Genomic DNA, 21,820 nt, shown 5'->3' with positions numbered 1-21,820 from the left:
ACTTTTAAATTGTATTGATCATTATAAAAATTAACTCAAATTAATCAAATTAATCATACTCCACTCTATTACAATCACAAGAAATTTAAAAAAAATAAATTTCAATTTATTATAATTTATAAATAAAAAATCACATAGTCATCTAAAAAATGAGTAAAATAGAATGTTGGAGAAACAAGAAAAAAGAATAAAGTGACTTTTGTTTCCTTTTTAAAATTTTTGATCTCCATTTATTTGATACGTGAATTATGTACAAGTGAGGGTTAATATTATCCTTTTGCAATTATTAGGGTAAGTAAGTGATATTTTAAAACTTCAAAGGGCCAAGTAATATTAGGAGAAACCTTATGGGAGATTTATGATATTACCCGATAATTATATATTAAGGTCCTACTTCGAGTTTCTACCTTTGAAATGAAACGTCAATCCAGTTGTAGTATGCACAAATTGATTTGAAAAAAAAAACTATGCTTATCATATGTATTAAACACAGGAAAGAAAAGTAGTATGCTGTAAATGTATTAGAACTGGTATTGACAGTAAGGTCCTGTTTGATAATTCAATTGAACACTTAAATTTAATAGATTTATATCTTAATATATTCAAACTGTTCAATAACCACAAATTGAACATCTGAATTAATTAAGTGGCACTGAATTCCATTCTTATTCCAAGTTTCATTTCCATCGTCACAACAACGCTGCACCTGGTTGTCCTCTAAAGGCTTAAATTATCAATCTCACTCAAAAAGAAAAAAATAAAATCAGCAACTTCGTCCATTATGATTAAAACAAGTTTCTAACCTAAAAATGTGAAAACTAAACAAAAATTCGCAATTGGAGACTACAAAAAAAGTTGCTCTGTAACTCCTTCGTTAGTCTATTTTCGAAACTCTATCAATTCAAAGAAAAATTCTCCTAGATATTGAGGATAAAACCTCAAATTAATTCAACAACAAAATAAAAAACTTAAAAGGAAAGAAAATCGCATTTTTTTAATAAGTAAGAGGTTTTAAATCTAAAACTTTCGACTTACAATACTTCCTCATTTATTATCCAATCCAACCCTCGTCCGAAAGTCACAAGTTTAACTGCAAAGTTCCGGGCACAAAATTTATTTTTCGTTGCTTATGTAACCATAATTTTTCTCTCATTAAGAATTCAGGTCGTTCTATTTCCATATGTATGTATATCTGCGTGAAGATATACCAGGACAAACAAGACCAAAGATAGCAAGACAATGGCTTCTCTATCCTCGTGGGCTAATTAATAGTTTGGCCAAACTCATTGGAGGTAAATGTAATGAGCTCTGAAAAGCATTTTTACAAAAAAAAAAAAGAGAAAAAAGAAAAAGGGACACTGCGGAGGCAAACGTTAATGTCGCGAAACTCACCACGAAAGTACCTCCAATTTCAATCATTGACCGCTTGATTAATCCCAAAAGATCACCAATTCCTTTTACCCACAAATCGGTGGCTGTACCTCAATTCTCTTTCATAAAAACCACATAAAAATCTCTCACTCGTCTCCTCCTTTCTCTCTCTTCACTTCTCTTTCTCGGCCATATATCTGAGACCCCCTCAGGCCCTCACCAATTCTTCCACAATGGCCGAAACCCCATCTGACCAAACCCAGACCCAGGCCGAGACTCAAGTTCCAGCCGGGTCGGAGCCCAATCCTTCACAATACTGGTGCTATCACTGCGACAAACGGGTCTCCATTGAAACCCTTGCGGATCTCCCTGACGTCATCTGCCACGAGTGCAAGAACGGCTTCGTCGAGTCCATGGGTCCTCCAGCCGCCCCGGCTGCAGCTTCGGACCCCATGGATGATCCGTCTTTCGGAAACCAGTTCCTCCAAGTCCTTCGACTCATAGCTCAGGCCGCGCGTGACGAAGACGCGCCTCCTCCTCCCCCCTCTGAGCACGCTGATCCATCCGATGACGATTACCTTCGAATCGAGCTCGATGGCTGGGACAACGATGATGACGAGGACGACGAGAATGAAATCGAAGTCAGAAATGAAGATGTAGAAGAAAATCGAGAAAGGGTGGACCAAAATCGAGACCAATCGGACGACGACGACGACGACGAGGAGGTCGACGACGAAAATGAGGAGAATGAGACTCGAGAAGAGACGGACGAAGATGATTTAAGGCGTAGGCGGCGCGATGTTCTTCGGCTCCGGCTTCGGGACTTTGCTGCTCGAGCCGCGAATCGCCGTAACCGGATTCTCGATTGGGCGGAAATCCTAATGGGAATTGAGGACTACTCAATTGAGTTTCGATTGGCCGTGCCTGAAGGAGAAGGGTATATTGGGAATCCAGGCGATTACGTGGATGCGGCGGGTTATGAAGCTTTGCTGCAAAATCTGGCCGAAACTGATAACGGTGGGCGGCGAGGAGCGCCTCCCGCGTCAAAAGCTTCTGTAGAAGCATTAGAAACCATGGAGATTAAGTCAGAACTGGAAGCATTGGCTTGTGCTGTATGTAAAGATATAGTTGGTGTTGGAGAAATGGTAAAGAAATTACCTTGTGGACATGGGTATCATGGGGATTGTATCATACCGTGGTTGGGGTCGAGAAATTCGTGCCCTGTATGTAGGTATGAGTTGCCGACAGATGATGCAGAGTACGAGGAAGAAAGGAAAAAGAGAGCTGCTGCTGCCGCTGCCCCGAGTTCTTCTTCTGGTGGCAGTGGCGGTATTAGTGGTGATTACGAGACTGAGTCCTTCTAATCATTGGTGGCATATACGCTTACTTTCTGCAATTATTTTTCGGTTTTCTTTTTCTAGAATTAGCTTATGATTTCAGATATTTTGACTCGTGGAACTCTGTTTGTGGACTAGTTTGAGGAATTGTAAACTTGTTTCTTCTTTTCTCTTAATGTAAATAAGATTTACTTCGATAAAAAACTTGTTTCTTCTTTATCTGGAGCATCTTGTCCTTGGGGCTAGATAATATGGAAACTGAAACATTTGCACCTATGAAATTAATGATATCATTTTAAACATGATATGCTATGCTATTAAGGTATGCAATTTAACATGTGCATTCAGGTGTTTTAGGAGCTTTACTTATGTCATAAAATGCAGTTAATTTTTAGTTTCTTGTAATAATCTTTGCGTGCATAATAGATATTATACCTTTAACTGAAACTTCAGATGCAGAACATGGATGTATTCTTTCGAAACCTTGACCGTAATGGTCTCCCCAGTATATTCAGGCTAAATCTTTGTTGTTGTTGCTGAACGTCAGTCAATGCTACTGCCTGTGCTAACTTCCAGTGTAATGCGTGATACTTGGTCGGGGATTCGCGGAAAGGCGTATGATTTGCACAATTTCTTGTGTGCTTGGATTTAAGTTCTTATTAACGTTGTTATTTTAATGCACCGAGATTTTAAAGTGCCTATTTATTTATTTATTTGTGTGCAAAATTCATGACTTGCATTTTCTGCTTCTGTTGTGTGTTCCGTTTTCATCTTGAATCTTCGTATGGAGACGAGCAGATATTTATTTTAAGAAATTCTTGAACTCAAATTCCTGGTTCTTATGTATAATAATAAGGGTTAAAAATAAAAAAGTCCCCTGTGGTAAGCCTAATACACAGAAAAGCCCCTTATAGTTTCAAAATATACAATACGACATCTCATGCTTTGAACTAAATTGTAAAAGTGACGGAATCCGTTAAACTTAACGGAAATGACTTATTGGAACCTAAAAAAATTTTTTTATACCTATTTTTTATCAAATATACCTATTCTACCCCTTAACCCTCAATTCTCTCTATTTAGAAAATAAAACAAATGATTTTTTTGAGCTGTCTTTTGTTTAATTATATCAGGGTATTTTGGTCATTTTGACCATTTCCGTTAAGTTTAACGGATTCCGTCACCTTTACAATTTAGTTCAAAGTATGAGGAGTCGTGTTGTATATTTTGAAACCACGGGGGGCTTTTCTGTATATTAGGTTTACCACAGGGGGCTTTTTTATTTTTTACCTTTTTTTTTATTTTTTACCCTAATAATAATAAAAAGGATTAATTCCACTTTGTCCCTCCAAACTTTGGACGATTACCCACTTAAGTCCCTAAACTTCAAAATGGGACACTTAAGTCCCTAAACTTATAAATACCTCCCACTTAAGTCTCTGAACTTATAAAATGGGACACTTAAATCCCTAAACCCTTATAAAATGGGACACTTCGACCACCAACGGCATTCAGGATTTGTTAACAATTTTCCTTAAGTGGGAGGTATTTATAAGTTTAGGGACTTAAGTGTCCCATTTTGAAGTTTAAGGACTTAAGTGGGTAATCGTCCAAAGTTTGGGGGGACAAAGTGGAATTAACCCTAATAAAAAGGGAGAACTACACCAATCGTCCCTCACATATCACATATGTGAAAATTTAGTCCCTCAGAATAAAAATGATCAATTTTAGTCCTTAACAAACAAAAATGATCACCTTTAGTCCTTTTTCACTTTTTCGACCAAATTTTGGCCGGAATTCATTGGGTCCACGCGCAAAGCCCAATTTTTAAAGGGTAAAAGTGACAAATCGCCGTTGACCAATTATTGGAGGGACCAACTGTACAAAACAAACATTCATAAAAAAACACAAAAACTAACCCACCATTATTTGTTATTCATCTCAACCCAAAATCTTAATACCCAGCAATTCAACAGTATAGCATTAGCGTATTCCAGTGTACTAGATTAAATTTGCAGAGAAAGCATAAAGAAATGACTGAACTTAATGAGATGAAGACGACCAAGGAAGTAGATCAAACAAATTTCAGTGTTGGAGCAAGCACCATTACCGCAGGCATACGATTTACCAAGTTTAGATAATGACCTTGTTACCAAGTACCACGTCGGAGCAAGACAACATGTATGCCCAAACTAGCCGAAAACAGAATATCCCAACAGTAGTTCATATTAACAGAGGAGTACAAGACCAGTTCAATTAGCAGACAAACATGAGTCCTTCGTTTAAACCAAACTAGGAGGGTAAACACCGCGCGACGCGCGGTGAGGTTATATGAGATTGGCATGCCCCATCGAATGAGATTATTCTAGTACAAAATAAAAGGAGGAAAACACTAAGAGAAAGCTAAATAATGTGATATTAAAGCAAGTAGCAGATACATGCCTACTTCAATATCAATAACAATGTGCTATAACTTATTACATTTGTCTTGATTGTTTATATATTAGGAAAATTTTTATAAGTGATATAATGTACAACATTTTGGAATTAGATAACTACGATTAAAGAAGACAAATTTTTAAACTGGAAATACAATTCAAAATCCAAGAAGAATTGGTGCTAGAATGTGAATTCAAGGTTATAATCTATCTTTTTTTCCCCCTATAATCTGCCCTTTGGTAGATTTAACTAATTAAAATTGCAATAAAAAAAATGCCTTCGGAATGAAAGAATGTGATAAATTCCATATTCAAGCATTCTTGTCTCATTATTTCCTATCAAGAGATAGTAGCACTCAGTGAAGGCAAGGCCTCTAATAGCAACTACCTATTAACGACGGAGCCTGATCTTCCTCTTCAATGTTGTATGCAACTATCACGATTGGAGACTTTCTAGTATTGTTTGAAAAAATCCTTGAACCATGCGATGTTTTAGGCAACCAAAAGCAATTGCGAATACAGAAGTTTTCCCTCTTAAATACCATACACCAACAGATAGAAATATGAGATCCAAAACTCCAATCATGTTAAGGAGAAAAATATCCGCGATCAAATTCCATCCCCTCTACAATGTGTAGGCTATTTTTACCATAGCTCCATGTCTCACTTCTTATTAATTCTCTTCCTACTTTTGAAAAGAGTCAGAAGTCCTGTTTCCTACTGCATAATCATTTCCTGCACTAACAATAGCAATATTTGCAAAATCATGACCGACAAACCTACAATCATCAGAAATTTAAAACTTAAAATGATTTTTCTTCTTGCAATAGTACAAAGATGGCAAATTACCTCCTTGATGCCAATTTGAGTTCTGAAACGAGCATTTTGGTAGTTTTATCAAATCCCATATGAGAGCTGAATATGTTTCATCCTGAAAAAAAAAACACAATGAAAAGTGAAAATGAAACATTTTAAATTTCTTTGACACAATAATGGCAATTTCAAAAGTAATTGATAGCGGTAGCAAAGTCACCTTTAACTTTGATAACTTTAATTAAAGAGAGCAATGTAGACAACAATAAAAAATAGGTCAAATTAGAGATCAGACAAAAATAAATTGGAGCTAAGACGAGAACAAATTCAGCAACGTTTGCACCGTCCTGCCTCGCTAATTTAACTCCCACATACTCCAAAGCATCCTCCAATCAATCTGTTCTGCGCAAGTAAATTACATGAAGTGCAAATAATAACTAAACTAAGAATAAGATAATATTCCTATAAACATTTTGCTTTTCTTTGAGATGATAGATTGCAAATTTGCAAGCTCTCTTAAGCCCCAAAAAACTACACCACATACGAAAATATGCATTTTGTTGCATTAGTATGCCAAAAAAATACACTCTAATGCAGAATGACAGAAAGTACAGATACAGATGTTGGACTTTAGGCTCAAATCTTCATTAAAAAGCTCCAAATTATTTATCAAAATTATTTCTAATACCTGTAGCATTTTTTATCCATTATTCCCCATTCTCTTAATCATTATTTGATGGCTTTCCACATGTAGTATACTTAATGATAGTAAATAAATCTAAAAGATTTAGAAGAAAACAAGAAGCAAATAGCACATTCTTCCATTAAAAGTATGAGAATAACTGACATAGCCAAATATAAGAAGAAGAAAATTTTTAAGACATCATGTTGTGGAATCTACCATAAGGTCACCTCAAAGTGAAATAAGTAGATTGCTTGAACTGATGCAAACCTAGTAAAAAAACAACAAACTTGCTAGCAATTTCAGCACTAATATTGCTTGTACATATCAAATACACTGATATACCATGTAAGACTTGTTACCTGTTTAAAACACTTTCAGTATCTTTAACAATCTTGGGATGCAATTTAATCTGTAACACCAAAATTCTTCCTTTTGGTCCCGAAGTTACTCCAACTACTTTTGCCACGAAGTCTACACATGCCTGCACAATTAACAAGAAAACTTTACTAATCATTCACCACTTAAAAATATTATACAAGAAATAAGTAATAGATGTAAACCAGAAGCTTTTCCAACGCTGAACCATTATGGTTAAAATAGAGTTCTTTAGCCATAGCTATTGCATTTAGCATAGAACTTATAGTTTCAATTAAAGCTACAATATGGTTCATACATGAACATTGATGGCTAGGGATAAACAGAATGCCTATGTTTTTCGTTTTGCTTCGTCATCATGAAAGTTTGTTAAAATAAAAAAAAAATCATCTAGTTATATATATGATCAATCATCATCAACAACCCTTTTAAAATCAGGGTTCAAGGTTCCAAGAATAAGAACCATTGAGACAGTTTTTAAGATGACCTTAGAGGGGGCACTTTTTAAAAAATTGATAAAAAAGACCTATGAGACAGTGAAATAAAAATATCTTGCACAAAGCCTTTTTTTTCCTTTTCCTTTGGGGTGCTGTATGAATAAGTGTATCTAAGCATTCATAAGATAATTAGTTGAAAGTTAATTATAATTATACCCATAATTGTGTTGTATATAACATGAATATGATAATTACTACCAACTTTTGGAAAACATAAATCAAGTATGAAAAGCCAAAATCAGTTTGAAACATATAACTTATTTCTGTTCATAGTAGAAAAATGAAAAATAAAATGCACAGCAGACATAGCAACCTCCTTAGGAATAGAAATAGCTCTTCTGTGACATGAAATATTGTATCTGACTGTAAGGATAGCAAGCAAAGAAGCTTTGTATGGCATATAGTGCAAATTAAATCAGAATTTGATTTCATTTTTTTTTTTGCCGAGTCAAGTACACAATAGGGGAGAAAAGTGGATTTCATTTGAAAAAATACATCACCATAAAATAATAATAAAAAGAAACATGGTAATTAGAATAATATACCTTTCTTATATAGAAAGACATGATTAAACATCTTTCATCCTTTTCTGTCCTCAAAAGGTCAAGAACGACATAAATCTTCCATGAAAATATAAGTGAATGAGATGGTAGTGTTTTCATAGTACAGAGAGAAAATGTTGCTAAAGACCATAACATAGCAATAAAATTTCTCTCAAAGGATGACCAATATGTCCCAAATAATAGTAACATCATCTTCAAAATAACCTTCTTAACTTTTCCATTTTTTGCAAGGGCTTATGCAATCCAACATCACTATAAAAACATCTTTTTTGAAGAATATTTTAGATTGTGATCTTGCAACAAAATTATAACGGGCAATCTCTTTTTCAGCTAAAGCAAGGCCAACCATTTCTTTGAAGATGAATAGAGGCATAAAATTTTGACAAGCTGCCTTCCTTGAAATAAATCAATATTCATTCCCAAAACTTTTTGTCTTTTATGCAAGCAACCTTATAATTTCAATATATTTTCACTACTAGAAAGGTTTTACACCAATATGGAATAAAGCCAATTAAAATAAGATAAAGCGAATAACTCCAAAGACCCCAAGACCTGTCATGTTTACATTGACTGATTGGAAAGGTCCAATGTCTCAAACGATTTGGTGATTGGTAAATGAAAGGTAATAAACAAATTATACCTTAGCATCAACTTCCAAAGAATTGATGTAGAGTTAGTTACTTGGATCCTACAATGAGAACCAAGAAAGCCAAAATAAGTCTTATAAACCAGACAAATGCTAGGAAAATACAGTGTTATATTACCAAATTAAAGGTACCTTTGGTGACATTTAGTTGAAGATACAAAGTTGCTCTATCAATTTGCAATCATCAACATGCCTTATATGCATATTCTTTCCCATGTTAAGATTCATCTCACTCTATTGGCCAATTAAGTTCCATTCTACGTTTTTTGTCTAACTTGATAACATATTTACAATTAAACAGTCACAGCAATACAACTCAGCAAGAAAACCCACCAAGCACAAGTTATATGATACATGCTAGAAAACTTACTATTATTAATTGTTTAGTAAGGAAATAAAGGAGTATAAATTCCAAATTTCTAGTACTAACTTTTACATATCAGTTATGAAGGTTAATAACATGTGGATCCCTTGTATACATTTGATCAAACAACTACATGACAATGCGGGGTAGAATTGCTAACATGCACAACTTAGTCATATCCGTTTTCTTTTCTGTGAGAAAAACTGCCTCACTCGTAAGTGCTTTAAAAGCCATCATATGGGAAGAATGATCAAAAAGGTTGAAAGAAAAATGGATCACGCAATAGCTTAACAAGTGAAAGCTAGATCAAGAATCAAGAGGGTTGATCATTTCAGAACTAACTGAAACATAAAGGGAACAAAATAGGAGCTCAAACAACTGAACAGGAGCTGAAAAAAATTCAGTATTCATTGTCAAGAAATCATCAAACTACACTATATTCACTCATATTGAAAATCAATAAGATACCACTACCACTAATGTGTAACTACGATTTGTCTCGATGACTATATACTATAAAGACAGTACGTAAAAATATTAAATTTTTTTCAAATTCCATAATTTCAAGAAAATAAGTAGCACTCTCCTCACTGAAACGCTAACTTTAGTCACCACAAATGAACAACTTAAGGAATAATAATTGAAATTATGGTAAAAAGGAAAGCAAAAAACCTGTAATAATGGAAAAGCAACAAGTGATAAAGTCCGATGTAACCTTTTCTGCAAAGAGCAAAGGAAAAGGGGTATAACATTTAGAGTACAAACTGCAATAAAATACACATGAACAGAAGAAGGTACAATCAAACTACTCACTAATTTACACAAAGTAAGCTGGATACGATATTGAGTCGTGCTGCTATACTCTGGAGTAGTTCTTGGAAAGGACAGAAGAAAATTTCCAAATTTTGGACCTGCAATATCAAAAAATTATACATTAGACAGCAGAATCGAGAGAAAAAATCATTTAAAGGCATCAGATTGACAAAAATCGAAAAGAAACCTGTGAATTTAAACAATTATTCACATAGAACTTATCCAGAATAATGCTATGATTAGGCTCTCAGCAAATTGGAATTGGAATAAATTGAGAAATCAAAGATAAAAAATTAGTTCGTCAGTTGACCACTTATCGTAGATATCGCATTGGAAAAAGAAACAACGAAGAAAAAAGATTCTCAACCTCGACAGAAAGAAAGTGCACCAATCAATTTCGGAAGTTTATTTGTCGCGTTCTACACCAATCAATTTAACAAATTACCTATGATTTTTATTTTACTTCAAAAGTTTATTTACTTTTTAACCCCCTAACACACAAACAAGTCTTTTCACTACTTCTTTTCCCCTAAAAAAAGTTTCAGAAAGACGTACAAAAACAAATATGTTTCAGACAGAAAGAATCACGAGACAAAAAAAAAACAGATAAAAAGGAAATTGAAAACATAAATTAAACAAATAAAAAATGCAAAGGCAGGTGAGAAAAAGAACTAAGAGTCTCAAAGATGGGGAAAATCATGGAAAACACTCACTCTGATCCGGAGTCATCTTTGAGAAGCATTAGAGAAATATACAATCTTCTACCTTCTTTTTCAAACAAACAAATGCAGATGTGATTGATGGGAGAAGGTTACCTGCTCCCAACTTTTCAGTGATGGTAGCGGGTTCCCTTTTCTCTACTCCTTTCATTAACCATCCGACTCCCTCTCTCTAACCCTTTACTTTCTCTTTTTTCTCGTCTTCTTCCTCATCCTCAGAAAGAAAATTGCACTTTTTCTCTCTTCAATTTCTTTAACATATATATAAAAGGACAAATGCCATGGCTCAAAAGGAATGATTGTTTTGCTGATGTGGCCAATCGTTATTGGCTGGAATGTGTTCGTCCATCTGTTTATTCTGTTCTATACGTAGTACCTAAAGTCAATAAACTTTTCAATAATAACTTCTTCTTCTACATGACAGACTAAAACTGTCATAAGACATTGACACAAGTACAAATTTGAAAAACTATTGATAGAAGAGTTGTATCTAAAAGCATCTCAATTTAATCACCAATAAAATCCAACCAGAGCTTTTCACATGAACAACAAACAGCTCTGCATTTTTAGAACCACTGTTAATTCTAAAATTGTGAAAACAAAATGACTATAGCCTATGAGACATAAACAAGATGACAAAAATAACAAGTATCCCCATGAAAAAAAACTCAAAGCAAGAAGCACTCTCAAATTGAGACCTAAACAAACGCAAGCAATTTGAAAGAATTGACAGAACTGCAACAGTGTATACATTTTCAAAATCACAATCAGTTAGTCCTCGGATGCTAGATTGCTAATCACTTGAGACAAATAAATCAGCCAATTAATAGGCCCCAGAAAGCACGATAGTCATCACCCTTAACTATGTACACTGATAGGCATTAGTTAGCGAAAATTAAAAGCACAAGTCTTCACAAAAACTACAAACAAATACAAAAAAGGCGTATAATTAGACATTTAATAAAAACAGAGTTTAACTTAAACAAGTAGATGGATGTAATAGAAGGTAAACAAGGAAGAATCCATCTTCCTTGAAGCGTATACATCTAACAATAATTCACGAGTATGCAGCAAAGCTACTCAGCATTCATCTATTAACTAAAATCAGGATACTAAATCCAACAATGACTCATGTATATAGAGAACTGAAATACTGCTTCGGACATTATTATGTGGCACAATTAAACTAACATGAGAGTATAAGTCAACTTATCCGGAAAACTAAATTCCAATTTGTCAAATTACAAATGGAACAGATTTGCGCTTTTTACCAACCACAACTACCATCTAGGACTGTGGAACAATATGAATGAATAGCCAAGAACCATCAGACTTAAATAAGGGCTATGAAAAGAAAACAGCCATATAGCAATAGAAAAGGACATGATGCAAGAAAAACGTTGATGCAAAGCAGAGACGCTTCCAATCTATGACCACAACAAACGAGCTATCTAAAACATTCTAGACAGTGATTGATCAATAATCAATATGGTTAAGAGATCACAATCAAGTAAAAAGACAGTACCCCTGCAAAGTTACAAGTCTTCCCAGATGATTAAATAGCAGAAGTTTGAAAGATAAAATCACTCTCCAACGATGACCACAAAAGAAAAGCAGCCTGAAATCCTTCACTTGATCTATTGCGCCAATGTAAAAAGCACAAGCATCACAAATTGACAATCTACTAAAGTCATTAAATAGCATAGCTTAATGTCTAGTCACTCTCAAACTATTAGCACAAACAGCAAGCAACTTAAAGTATTCATTTTACTAATAAATCATGCACAAGTGAGATATCACTACAATAGTAGCTACTAAAAAGTGTCAAAATCTAAAACTAACTCCTCCAATGTAATAGTACTTGACCAAAACTGATAAACCATAAAAATTAAAAAATTAAAAACAAAAGATTTTGCACATAACTTCCCCTTCTGTATGATCTGTTTTCGAAATTATCAAACAAATCAAGTGATCAGAGGCACATTAAAAATCTCGGATTTGAAACTATTGAAATCAAAAAATCCTAAAACCCTGATCCACCAAGTAAAGTTACATATCCTAGGAAACCTAATCAAGATTTATGCCGAAAAACCTAATCTGCCAAGCAAAGTTACATCCTGGAACACCATAATCGATATTTAACCCTGAATCACTTTTTGTAATATAGCAATCTTAAACCCAAATTTTCATAAATTCAAATTTACTCTAAAAAAATTCTATGCCAATAAACTAAATTCCCATCTCCCAAAATTCTGAAGTCCATAAATCTGTAACAAAACAAATCAAAAAGTTACCCGTTTCAGCTCTGGAAAAAAACAAGAAAAAGATCATTTAGTCAGAAAAGATTAGCAATACTGAGAAAATAAATTGATAAAATTCAAACACCATTTAGAAAAGAAAAATAAAAGAATGAAAGATATCTGTAGATATCATTCACCTGAATGTTCAACTAACATTTTAACAAGTCAAAGCCCATTAATTTACGCCTTCCTTTTGCTGTACTTTTGAGAGGCTGAAACGCACAGCTGATCCCCCATCTGAATACAGTTAAAACCCCAAAAATCTGCATAAAACATTCAAGAACAACCATGTATCAAGTATTTCTGATGAAATATTTATTAGAAAGAATGAATTGAATTTCAATAAGGAAAACCAAAAATTTGTGAAACGAATAGCTTTAGTTTACCTGAATCTTCAATTGGCATATGTACAAATCCAAAAGCCCTGAATTTGCGTCTTTCTTTCTCCGCCATTTTCACACACAGAAACACACACCCAATCCCTATCTCCTCTTCTGGAAACAAAATGCTACACAAATAATTTGTGGAAAACAAGAACTTGTTCAAAGAAAACTCTAAAAATCTTTAAAAAAAATAAAATTGGGCCCAATTTGAACGTTATAATTTGGGAAACATATAAAAAAAAGCACAAAAATTTTGAAATAGCAGAGAGATAGGGAGAGAGATGGTAATATCAGCTTTGATGAGAGAAATGAAGGAGAAAAGGCCGAAGAGAATAGGAGGATTTATATAAGTAGATGGGGTTTTGAGAAGTACAATCAAGTAATTTAAAAAAAAAAACTCACTGATGATGATGATGCTGAGAATCTCTGAGAAGAGAGTTTAAAAGGAGAAGCAATCTTCATTTTTTTTCCTTTTATGATAGTGGGCAATCCAATTTACCCGAGACTGAGATGATGAGACTGGCAGGGAAGGAGAGGTAGAAGGACTCGGGGAGATGGAAGCGTAGAAGTCTGGAAGAAATTGTTGGAGAAAGAGGAGAAAAACTTTTGACGTCTGTCACAAGTATCTTGAGCCCATTCCCACTGTGATTGTCACTGAAAATGCCGGAAAAACGTAACTTCTCACTGAAAAAGTCGGGAGCAAGTAACCTAATTTGCCCAATCAAATCAATCGAATTTGTGGTTTAAAAAAGGGTCACTTGCAGAACACGTGATGATAAACAAAACCATGGGATTAAAAAATTTTGGACGAACACCCTCCAACCAATCACATTTCGCTACATCACCAATAATACACACCCTTGAGACATAACATTCCCCCTTTTATACATATGTTAATAAATCAAAAGAAAAAATTGCAAAAAAGCCTTGGTAGGAAAAAAAAAGCATCCCAGAATCTATCACCAGTAGGTAAATTGTGGCCATGAAACGACAATGTAGACAATTGAAGAAACTGCAGTTAAAACTAGAAGCTGGGATCGGCCGGATCTTGACTATTCAAACTCCAGAAGAAGACTTGAGCATGACAAAATTAGCACAGCTAATAATGCACAACAACCACCCGGAATCAGCACAAACGCTCAAAACAAGAGATGAATACTGAACAAATCAGCGCAAAGTTGTTGCAAAAGTATCAGCATAGCAATTAAATCAGAGGACCCACCCGGAATCTATAGAGGAAGTCACTATAGAAAACAGCATTAAAGCCCAAAGAAAAAAGAAAAGAAGAAACAAAACAACGTACTTGCTAGCCTCTTCACGAGTCTCTTCTCCTCTTCCATTCTTGACCACCCCTTAGTAGCTTTGACTCTGTACAAGAATAATAGAGGGAGAGAAGAGAATAAGAGCAGAGGAAGAGGCGAAACATGTGTGATTTTGTATTTTAGTGTGGGCTTTGTATTGTGTTGTTTGAGGGAATAATAGTAAGAGTGGCAATTAAGAAGAACAAATTATTATGCTAATAACCCCAAAAAAGAATAAAATAAAAACAAAATGTATGGTAAGAGAAAGCGACGGCATGGACTCGAAAAATGACAGATCCTGGTCTTAATACATTTTGCATTACTATGTTGTTGCCTTTGTATGACACTAAGTGCAGCGTTATGTCAATTTTGGTACTAGCATCACTTTTGTGGTCAACAGTAGGGTGATTTGTCACTTTTACCCTTTAAAAATTGGACATTGCATATGACCCAGTGAGTTCCGGCCAAAATTTGATCGAAAAAGTGAAAATGGACTAAAGGTGATCATTTTTTGTTTATTAGAGACTAAAACTGATCATTTTTGTTCTGAGGGACTAAATTTTCACATCTATAATATGTGAGGAACGATTGGTGCAGTTCTTCCTAATAAAAATCAACCATAGCTTGAAGTAAAACTTGATGTAAAGATGCATCATGTTTACTACTACAATTTTAGGCTGTTGTATGTAATTTCGTGCATTTAGATTTGATGAATGCGCGTGCACTCTCAATGCTGAAGTCCTAGCCGCCAACTGTGAAGCTTTGATTCTTCTGGCCCCTGCCCATGAAAAGGAGTGAATAAACAGATTTCAGACGAGAACTTGATGAGAATCTTCTCTCCTCCTAATGAGATTTCGTGAGACCAGGACCGGGACCGGGACAGGGACAGGGACCGGAAGATTTCTGCTATTCCACTTCCAGCGTGCCTTTTCAGTGAACGATTGTTGTATGGTACATTGATTTTTTAATTACTACAACTACAAGTAAAAGCTTGTCCAAACCAAAAAAGAAAAAGAAAAAAGATTGAAGATATGTGGCTAAATATCAATGGGTAATACAGAAGGTAGAATTGGGAGGTGGAACACAGGATCCTAATCTTTTATTTTTTTTAATTATATTATTTGCTTGGCAATTTAGCCTGATACTACTAATCAACTTATATAGTAAAAGCGCGAATGGATCTTTTAAGAATGGTGGTTGTTGTGCTGATGTGGCCAAGTTTTATTGGCTGGATGGTGGTCGTCCATCATGTGCTTCTCATGTGACAAAAAATTTGTTTTAGGGCTTTCCTTGTTTTCTTTCCCCTCATTCATCTCCGCCGCTTCGTTGCTCTCCAAAGCTCCTCTCCTCTCCCCTTCCATTTTTCTTTTCATTTCTTTGTTCCTTTCTTCTTTTTGTTGTTTTTTATTTGGTCCTTTTTTCTCTGTTTTTCCTTCCTGTTTCCCCCCTCCCCCCTTTTCCCCTTCTTCTCTTTCCTTTTTTCAATTATATGATTCTAACTGATTTTTTTCTCTTGCTAGAATTGGTCTGGATATGAAGCTACTAAACGCATGAGACACAAAAATCATCTTAATTGGTAAGCTCCAATATTTCCCTAAAGTTTTACAGTTTCCTTTATTTACAAAAGAAAGATATTTTTCCTGCTAAGATTTGTTAATCTTTCGATTAATAACCCAGACGTCTGAAATACTATTCTTCCAACTCCTACTTTGAGCAAACAAAGAAAGCCGTAGTAAAATCTTCATCCAAAAGCAGCGAAAGTCGGAAGTATTTATAAACCCAGAGATCTGCTATTTTTTATTTTCTTCCGACTTTCGACTATCATTCATCTACATGTTTTCTTTCTTCTTTGTTAATCAACAAAAATTTAAAACAAATATGGCTCTTTGATTTTTTTTGTTTAGTTTTTGTTTCTTTCTTTGTTTTCTTGAATTTGCAGTTACTCACAATCGCATTTTGCTTCTCATAGATTGCGGACAATGGACTGAAAGTCCACGAGAAGGAGAAAAAGAATCAACTTTCCAGGTTGTGCGATTTTCTTTAATTTATTTTTCAGCCCTTTTCCAATTTTACTCTAGCCTTCAAATTTTTGTTTCCGTTTTTTTTTGTAAGAAAAGTTTTTGATTTCAGATCTCTTGCTTAGTACTTTAGTTTTGTTGCTATTAACGATCTCATTTCTGCTGTCTATTGGACAGATAGGGATCTCATTTTTCTTTTAATAAATTGAGGGAAAAATGGAAGAGAAGTCGACGGGAAGAAGAAAAAAAGATTTAAGTTTTCAAGGTTCGAATTTTTCTGTAGTTTATTTTCCAAGCATTTTCTAATTTTACGCTAAACTGGACCTTCAAGTTTCCGGTTCCTTTTTTTTTTTTTTGGCTTTTCCATTGAATATTATATGTTTTAATTTCTTGTTTAGTTATTTAGTTTTGCTGCTGCTAATAGTTTTGTTTTCCATTTATGTCATATTTTGATTTCTATTTAGTAGATTGAGGAAAAACGCAAGAAATATCCACAAGAAGAGATAGATTTAACTTTTTAGGTTGTGATCTTTTTTTCCCCCAATTATCTTTGCAGCTCACCTGAAATTCAGCTTTCAAGTTATATTCTATTCATTGGTTTCACAAAGTAGCTATAGGTATTATTTCTTAGTTTTGCCATTTATCTTTACTATTGCCTTCTTAACACGGATGGTTATGCATCCAAGTTATACATGGTATTGGGAGATCCTGTTTGAATTGTGCTTGGAATAGATGTCTTTGTCATTACTTTTCCATTGCAGTAGTTGTGACTTTGTATTTAGAGTATGCATAGAGTGGTGTAGTTGCATTTACAAGTGTGGTTAACACTTATTGCTAAAATGTCTTATGGGTGTCTGAGTTTTGCAGCGGAACCAAAAGTTTTTATGCTGTAATTTGCTTCAGAACAATATTGAGTTTTTGGTTGAGCTTAACATGTCTAGTGTATCAAATTCCAAAAAGTCCTTGCTCTCAAATTACATTTGTGCAGTGCAAGAAATTCAGATACACAATGAGGAAAAAGTGATTGCCAAAAGTGTGTATATTTGGCCATACTCTTAACTGTGATTATTTTATTTGGCCATCTCACCTTTTGTTCAATTTGTTGTATGGGTTCCAGATTTTTACTTTTTCCTCCATTTATGTATCTCAAACATTCTGTGCAGAAGGCATTCAATGGAAAATCATATTGTTTCTTAATGTTTATGTGCCATCATCCTGTACAAGAAGGAAAGATTTTTATGTATGCAGGGATTATACTTGGTTCATAGCCCATGATTGCAATGTTATTTTTCTTTTTTCTTTTTGGGTTTTTTTGAGTATCCAAAACTCATCTGGTGTTTTTAATAGGTATTTTGTGTTAAGCTGATTGCTGGTAGTGATAGGAGGGAAGCTACTTATATTATTCTCACTAGCTTTAAGGCTACTTAAGTTTGTTCTATGTTTAACCTTTTTCTACTTAATTAGGTATATTTAGTCGTTTAATGTACTGTTGTTTACTTAATGTTTCTTTTACCATGAGATTCTTGTAATTTTGTAGTCTCTGAATTTTTTAGTAAGAAATTTTCATTTATTGCAGATTATTTAATATTTGATTTGAAATTCATTTGTTAGCTTGCTTATATGCAGTTTCAATGTATTGATGTATTTACCTTTTGGTTTGTAGTTTGCTCTCTTATTGTAATTATTGGTCCTACAGAAAAGAATGATTCATTTATAGTGGCTCATGTGCAATTTCTTACTATCAATGCAAAAAACAAAAAAAAAACCCCACTTAATAACTACCAGTGCAACATTCATTGAAGATAATGCATACATGGTGGTAAACAGACTGATTTTGTATTCTTTGGGGGTTTTTCCCCCTGATGAATAAGAGAAAATTTTCCCTTCCCTAGATTCTTAAATGTATATGCTGATAGGCTTTAGATTATCACTTAATTGTGTTCTTTTGTTTATTTGATAGATTATTTTCCTCAACAATTGAAGGTTACGAAACTAGAATAGAAACTCCCAGGGGGTTGATACATGTACATTTGCTTGTGAAAGTTAAAAATAACATATTGAATAGTTGTGCCTTTTAATTTTCTTTGCCTTTCTACTCTTGAATAATGAGTTGGACTGGGGCAATTTCTTTTCTGGCATGTTCTTCTTTTTTTTTCTTCCTGGCTCTCTTAGCTCGTCAAAGAGCCTATTACTTTGGTTATTATCATAACATGGTTAGGTTACACAATTTATTTCGCCAATTTAATGGGTAGATTTTACAAACTTACTTTTTTTTCTTTGCATTTTAATCTTGATAACATCTCATTAATGTTTCAAAAATTAGAAGATCAATTTTTTAGCAAATGCTTTTACATTTTGAGCATTATCATTTAATTACATGGCTTTGTTTTAGAAGTGTTTGTGAGCAAGTTGGGTAAAGCAGAGTTGACGATTGAACTATGTGGTTCATTGCCTACAATAGCAGTCTATTTTGCCCATAGTAATTGTAAGACAAAACAGCCAAGTTTGATCTAATAATTGTTTGTTTATACTTTTATGGGTTTTTTTTAATATTATTGACAATATCTTACTTGAGATTTTACTTCGTATGTGAATTTGCGAAATGAGATTTTTAAAGCCCTTTTTTCTATGGTTAGTCATTATTGGTGAAGTCATTTTTTCAGTGTATGTAATATATGGTTCTTGGTATCTCAACGTTATAGTATTCAAATGTGAAAACAGTTTGAAAAAATGGAAGGAATATCCACTGAAAGGAGAAAAAAATTTTAACTTTTCAGGTTGTGGATTTTTTTTGATTTATTTCCCTGTCATTTTTCCAATTTTACACTAGATTGGACCTTCAAGTTTCTGCTTCCTTTTCATTTCTGAAGTTTTTAATTTCTTGCTTGCTTCTTTAGTTTTTCTGCTCCTCATAATCTTAGATTGCTGCCTATTTGATAGATTGAGGAACATCACAAGGAAATACTAATGGGAGGAGAAAAAGATTTAGCTTTTCAGGTTATCTTTTTTTTTTTTTATTTTGTGGTCATCTTTCTAGATTACCTTAACTTTGAATTTCAAATTTCTGATTTTTGTGCTATGTAGTGGTTTTCACGAAGTGTCTGGTGGGTGTTGAAATTGTTAATTTTATGAATTTTTTTTTTTTAGCTATTGCCTTCTCAACATGAATTGTTATGCATCTGAAGCATATATGAAGCTGGAAGGTTTAGTTTGAAGTACTCTTTTACACACTTTTGGCAAAAGAGTGTAAATCTGCCAAAATTAACTAATATGCCAAAAGAGTGGTCGTCTGTTAATCAAGTGCATCTGTTAAATCAGAAGTTAAATGATAAATAACATTAACTAATATGGAACAAAAGGTCGAGGTTAAGACTTTTCACTTTCACTTTTGCAGAGAAGTTTAAAGATTTTCCGAAGAAACCTCTAAGCTGGTTCAGGAATCATTTTTTGCTCAGTTAAAAGTTGAATCCTTTTGTTCTTTTCTTGTTTTTGCACTGAATATGGGACCTGGTCTTCATGCAATTTCTGTCTCTGCATCTTTTAGGACAAGTCAATATTTCTAAAGTAGTATATGTTTGAGAGTAAGAGTAGGGAGATGATTGTCTACACAACCGAAGGTACTTTGCCATTGCAATTTCTCAGGGATAAATTTTTCCCCTTCAGTTTTTATCTCTGACCTTTTCTTTCTTCTTTTTCTGGTATCCACTACAGGAAGAAGCAATCTTTATTTGTGGTCCAGGAATAAACAAATGGTGAAGATAGCCTTTAAGTAGGTGTTTGTTCACCTTTTATTGTTGTTTTTCCTTTTTTGGGTTTTAATGATGGTATAAGTTCTAATTAATCGAGTTTTTGTTTAATTGATAGGTGAGAATATCTTAAACTAGGTGACTTGGTTGAGCAGATATTGTGCACATCCATATTTGGAACTCCATAGCATGTTAGCTTCCTTATTTGGCTATCTAAATAGACTATTCTGTAGTGTGAAAATGTCATCTTCTTTTGATGGGCTTTTGAATAATGAATCATTAGTTTCTTTTCATTGATTAATTTTATAGATTGATTACACTTTTGTTGTTAGAGTAAGTTTTACTTGGTAATAAATTTGTATATTTCATCTTTAACCTTTTGGGTTCATTTCTTGAACTTCAATATTTATAGGTATAAACTTGTTGAAAAAAGGATGAGAGGCATTGGCAGGATTCAACATTTTGCTGACTTGCTAAATTTGTTAAGAGAATTTTCTTCACTTTCCTTGGAATATGCTTCTGCTGTTCTATCGTCTATGTGCAGGTTATTAGTCAAGATATCTGACACTTCTTTAGGCTTTGTTGTTCTAGGCCCAATCAGATATCTTTATACTTACTGTTATTTGATTGTGTGGCTTGAGTTCAAATTAAGTAAATTATTTGAGAGAATGCTTAATGATTTGTTTGGCTTGTTTTGCTTAGCAATGAGTCAAAGCCCGAAGAGTGGAAGAACTCTTACCGTTTCCCTTGCACTATCATGATTGAAGTGCCATGCATCCCTAGAATCAAGATTGGAATTATTTCTATGTCTGTCCTGCATGGATCTACAGTGATTATTTATTAGCCTCATTTTTGGATACATATTATTGTAGACATTATGTACCTTTTACATTTTAAATAAGAGGTTTCGTTTGTAAAGATAGTGACCAACTTTTGTTTCAATGCATCATATTGTGTATATTGGACCTATTATGTACTTCCTAATTTTGTCCAGTTACGGTGGGTTGTATTCTTAATGACACTGAATTGCAATTTTCACTTACCTCTTTAATTCAATAATTCTTTTTACTAATTATATGCCTCCTAATTGTATGGCCTCAAATAATTTGACATCTGTCATCACAACAATTTGCAAGTTAGATGGCCAGGATTGGGCAATTTGCATGCTTTCACCGTTTTCCAGCTACATTTTTCTGCATAATCAGTAATTAATTTCATATAAATGGCCTGTTATGGCATGAAACTCAAGTGCGCCAAGAATTCCACCTTTCTATTTGTCAACTGGTTATTTCATTCTTCCAACAATAAACTTCGGTTAGGAAACGTTTCTATTGACTGTGAAGATAGATTGTTGCACGGAGGATTCTTTTTCAGAAATATGAACCCCCTTCATTCTCACTGTACACCTACTTCATACCATGTATCACACTTCCATTCTCTTCACCAGAGTT

General features: G+C 34.0%; 2 protein-coding genes and 2 long non-coding RNA genes across 10 annotated transcripts; 2 read left to right on the top strand and 2 right to left on the bottom strand.

Annotated features, from left to right (window-relative positions):
- Positions 1 to 1,473: 1,473 nt before the first annotated feature.
- LOC113748684 (E3 ubiquitin-protein ligase CIP8) lies at positions 1,474 to 2,927 on the top strand. Its single transcript, XM_027292209.1, has one exon. It carries the CDS (start codon positions 1,605 to 1,607, stop codon positions 2,733 to 2,735), a length of 1,131 nt encoding a protein of 376 aa, XP_027148010.1. The 5' UTR covers positions 1,474 to 1,604; the 3' UTR covers positions 2,736 to 2,927.
- A 3,075-nt stretch (positions 2,928 to 6,002) lies between these two features.
- On the bottom strand, positions 6,003 to 9,805 carry LOC113750012. Of its 2 annotated transcripts, none has more exons than XR_003464610.1 (4): positions 9,762 to 9,805; positions 8,720 to 8,767; positions 7,004 to 7,125; positions 6,003 to 6,077 (listed from the first exon to the last, which is right to left on the bottom strand). It is a non-coding gene; the product is annotated as an uncharacterized LOC113750012 (long non-coding RNA). The 2 variants fall into 2 exon arrangements; XR_003464609.1 differs by lacking the exon at positions 6,003 to 6,077 and adding an exon at positions 6,302 to 6,356.
- Positions 9,806 to 9,919: 114 nt separating this feature from the next.
- On the bottom strand, positions 9,920 to 13,413 carry LOC113750888. The gene is made up of 3 exons (XR_003464678.1): positions 13,308 to 13,413; positions 13,059 to 13,184; positions 9,920 to 10,000 (listed from the first exon to the last, which is right to left on the bottom strand). It is a non-coding gene; the product is annotated as an uncharacterized LOC113750888 (long non-coding RNA).
- Positions 13,414 to 16,057: 2,644 nt separating this feature from the next.
- LOC113749834 lies at positions 16,058 to 21,312 on the top strand. 6 transcript variants are annotated; one of them, XR_003464589.1, is made up of 8 exons: positions 16,058 to 16,181; positions 16,575 to 16,630; positions 16,801 to 16,888; positions 19,564 to 19,620; positions 19,771 to 20,240; positions 20,335 to 20,392; positions 20,488 to 20,560; positions 20,782 to 21,312. XR_003464589.1 is itself a non-coding variant. In XM_027293703.1 (6 exons), the coding sequence occupies exons 3-6, from the start codon at positions 16,840 to 16,842 to the stop codon at positions 21,211 to 21,213; spliced, it is 381 nt and encodes a 126-aa protein (XP_027149504.1). In that variant the 5' UTR covers positions 16,058 to 16,181; positions 16,575 to 16,630; positions 16,801 to 16,839; the 3' UTR covers positions 21,214 to 21,312. The 6 variants fall into 6 exon arrangements, 1 of the variants encoding a protein (XP_027149504.1); XR_003464590.1 differs by having other exon boundaries at positions 20,168 to 20,240; positions 20,488 to 21,312; XR_003464588.1 differs by having other exon boundaries at positions 20,488 to 21,312.
- Positions 21,313 to 21,820: the final 508 nt, after the last annotated feature.

This window comes from Coffea eugenioides, chromosome 10, assembly GCF_003713205.1.
Source record: "Coffea eugenioides isolate CCC68of chromosome 10, Ceug_1.0, whole genome shotgun sequence".
NCBI classification, from domain to species: Eukaryota; Viridiplantae; Streptophyta; class Magnoliopsida; order Gentianales; family Rubiaceae; genus Coffea; species Coffea eugenioides.
The sequence above is the reverse complement of the archived record's forward strand: the minus strand, read 5'-3'. Positions and strand labels throughout refer to the sequence as shown.

What these genes read in the sequence shown, in the direction of transcription:
- LOC113748684 (XM_027292209.1), top strand. Translation starts at nt 1,605, where the DNA reads ATGGCCGAAACCCCATCTGACCAAACCCAGACCCAGGCCGAGACTCAA.
- LOC113749834 (XM_027293703.1), top strand. Translation starts at nt 16,840, where the DNA reads ATGGAAGAGAAGTCGACGGGAAGAAGAAAAAAAGATTTAAGTTTTCAA. An exon ending in ATGGTGAAGATAGCCTTTAA is followed by an intron (nt 20,393 to 20,781) that starts GTAGGTGTTTGT and finishes CAATATTTATAG; the next exon opens with GTATAAACTTGTTGAAAAAA. An exon ending in GTTCTATCGTCTATGTGCAG is followed by an intron (nt 20,914 to 21,071) that starts GTTATTAGTCAA and finishes TGTTTTGCTTAG; the next exon opens with CAATGAGTCAAAGCCCGAAG.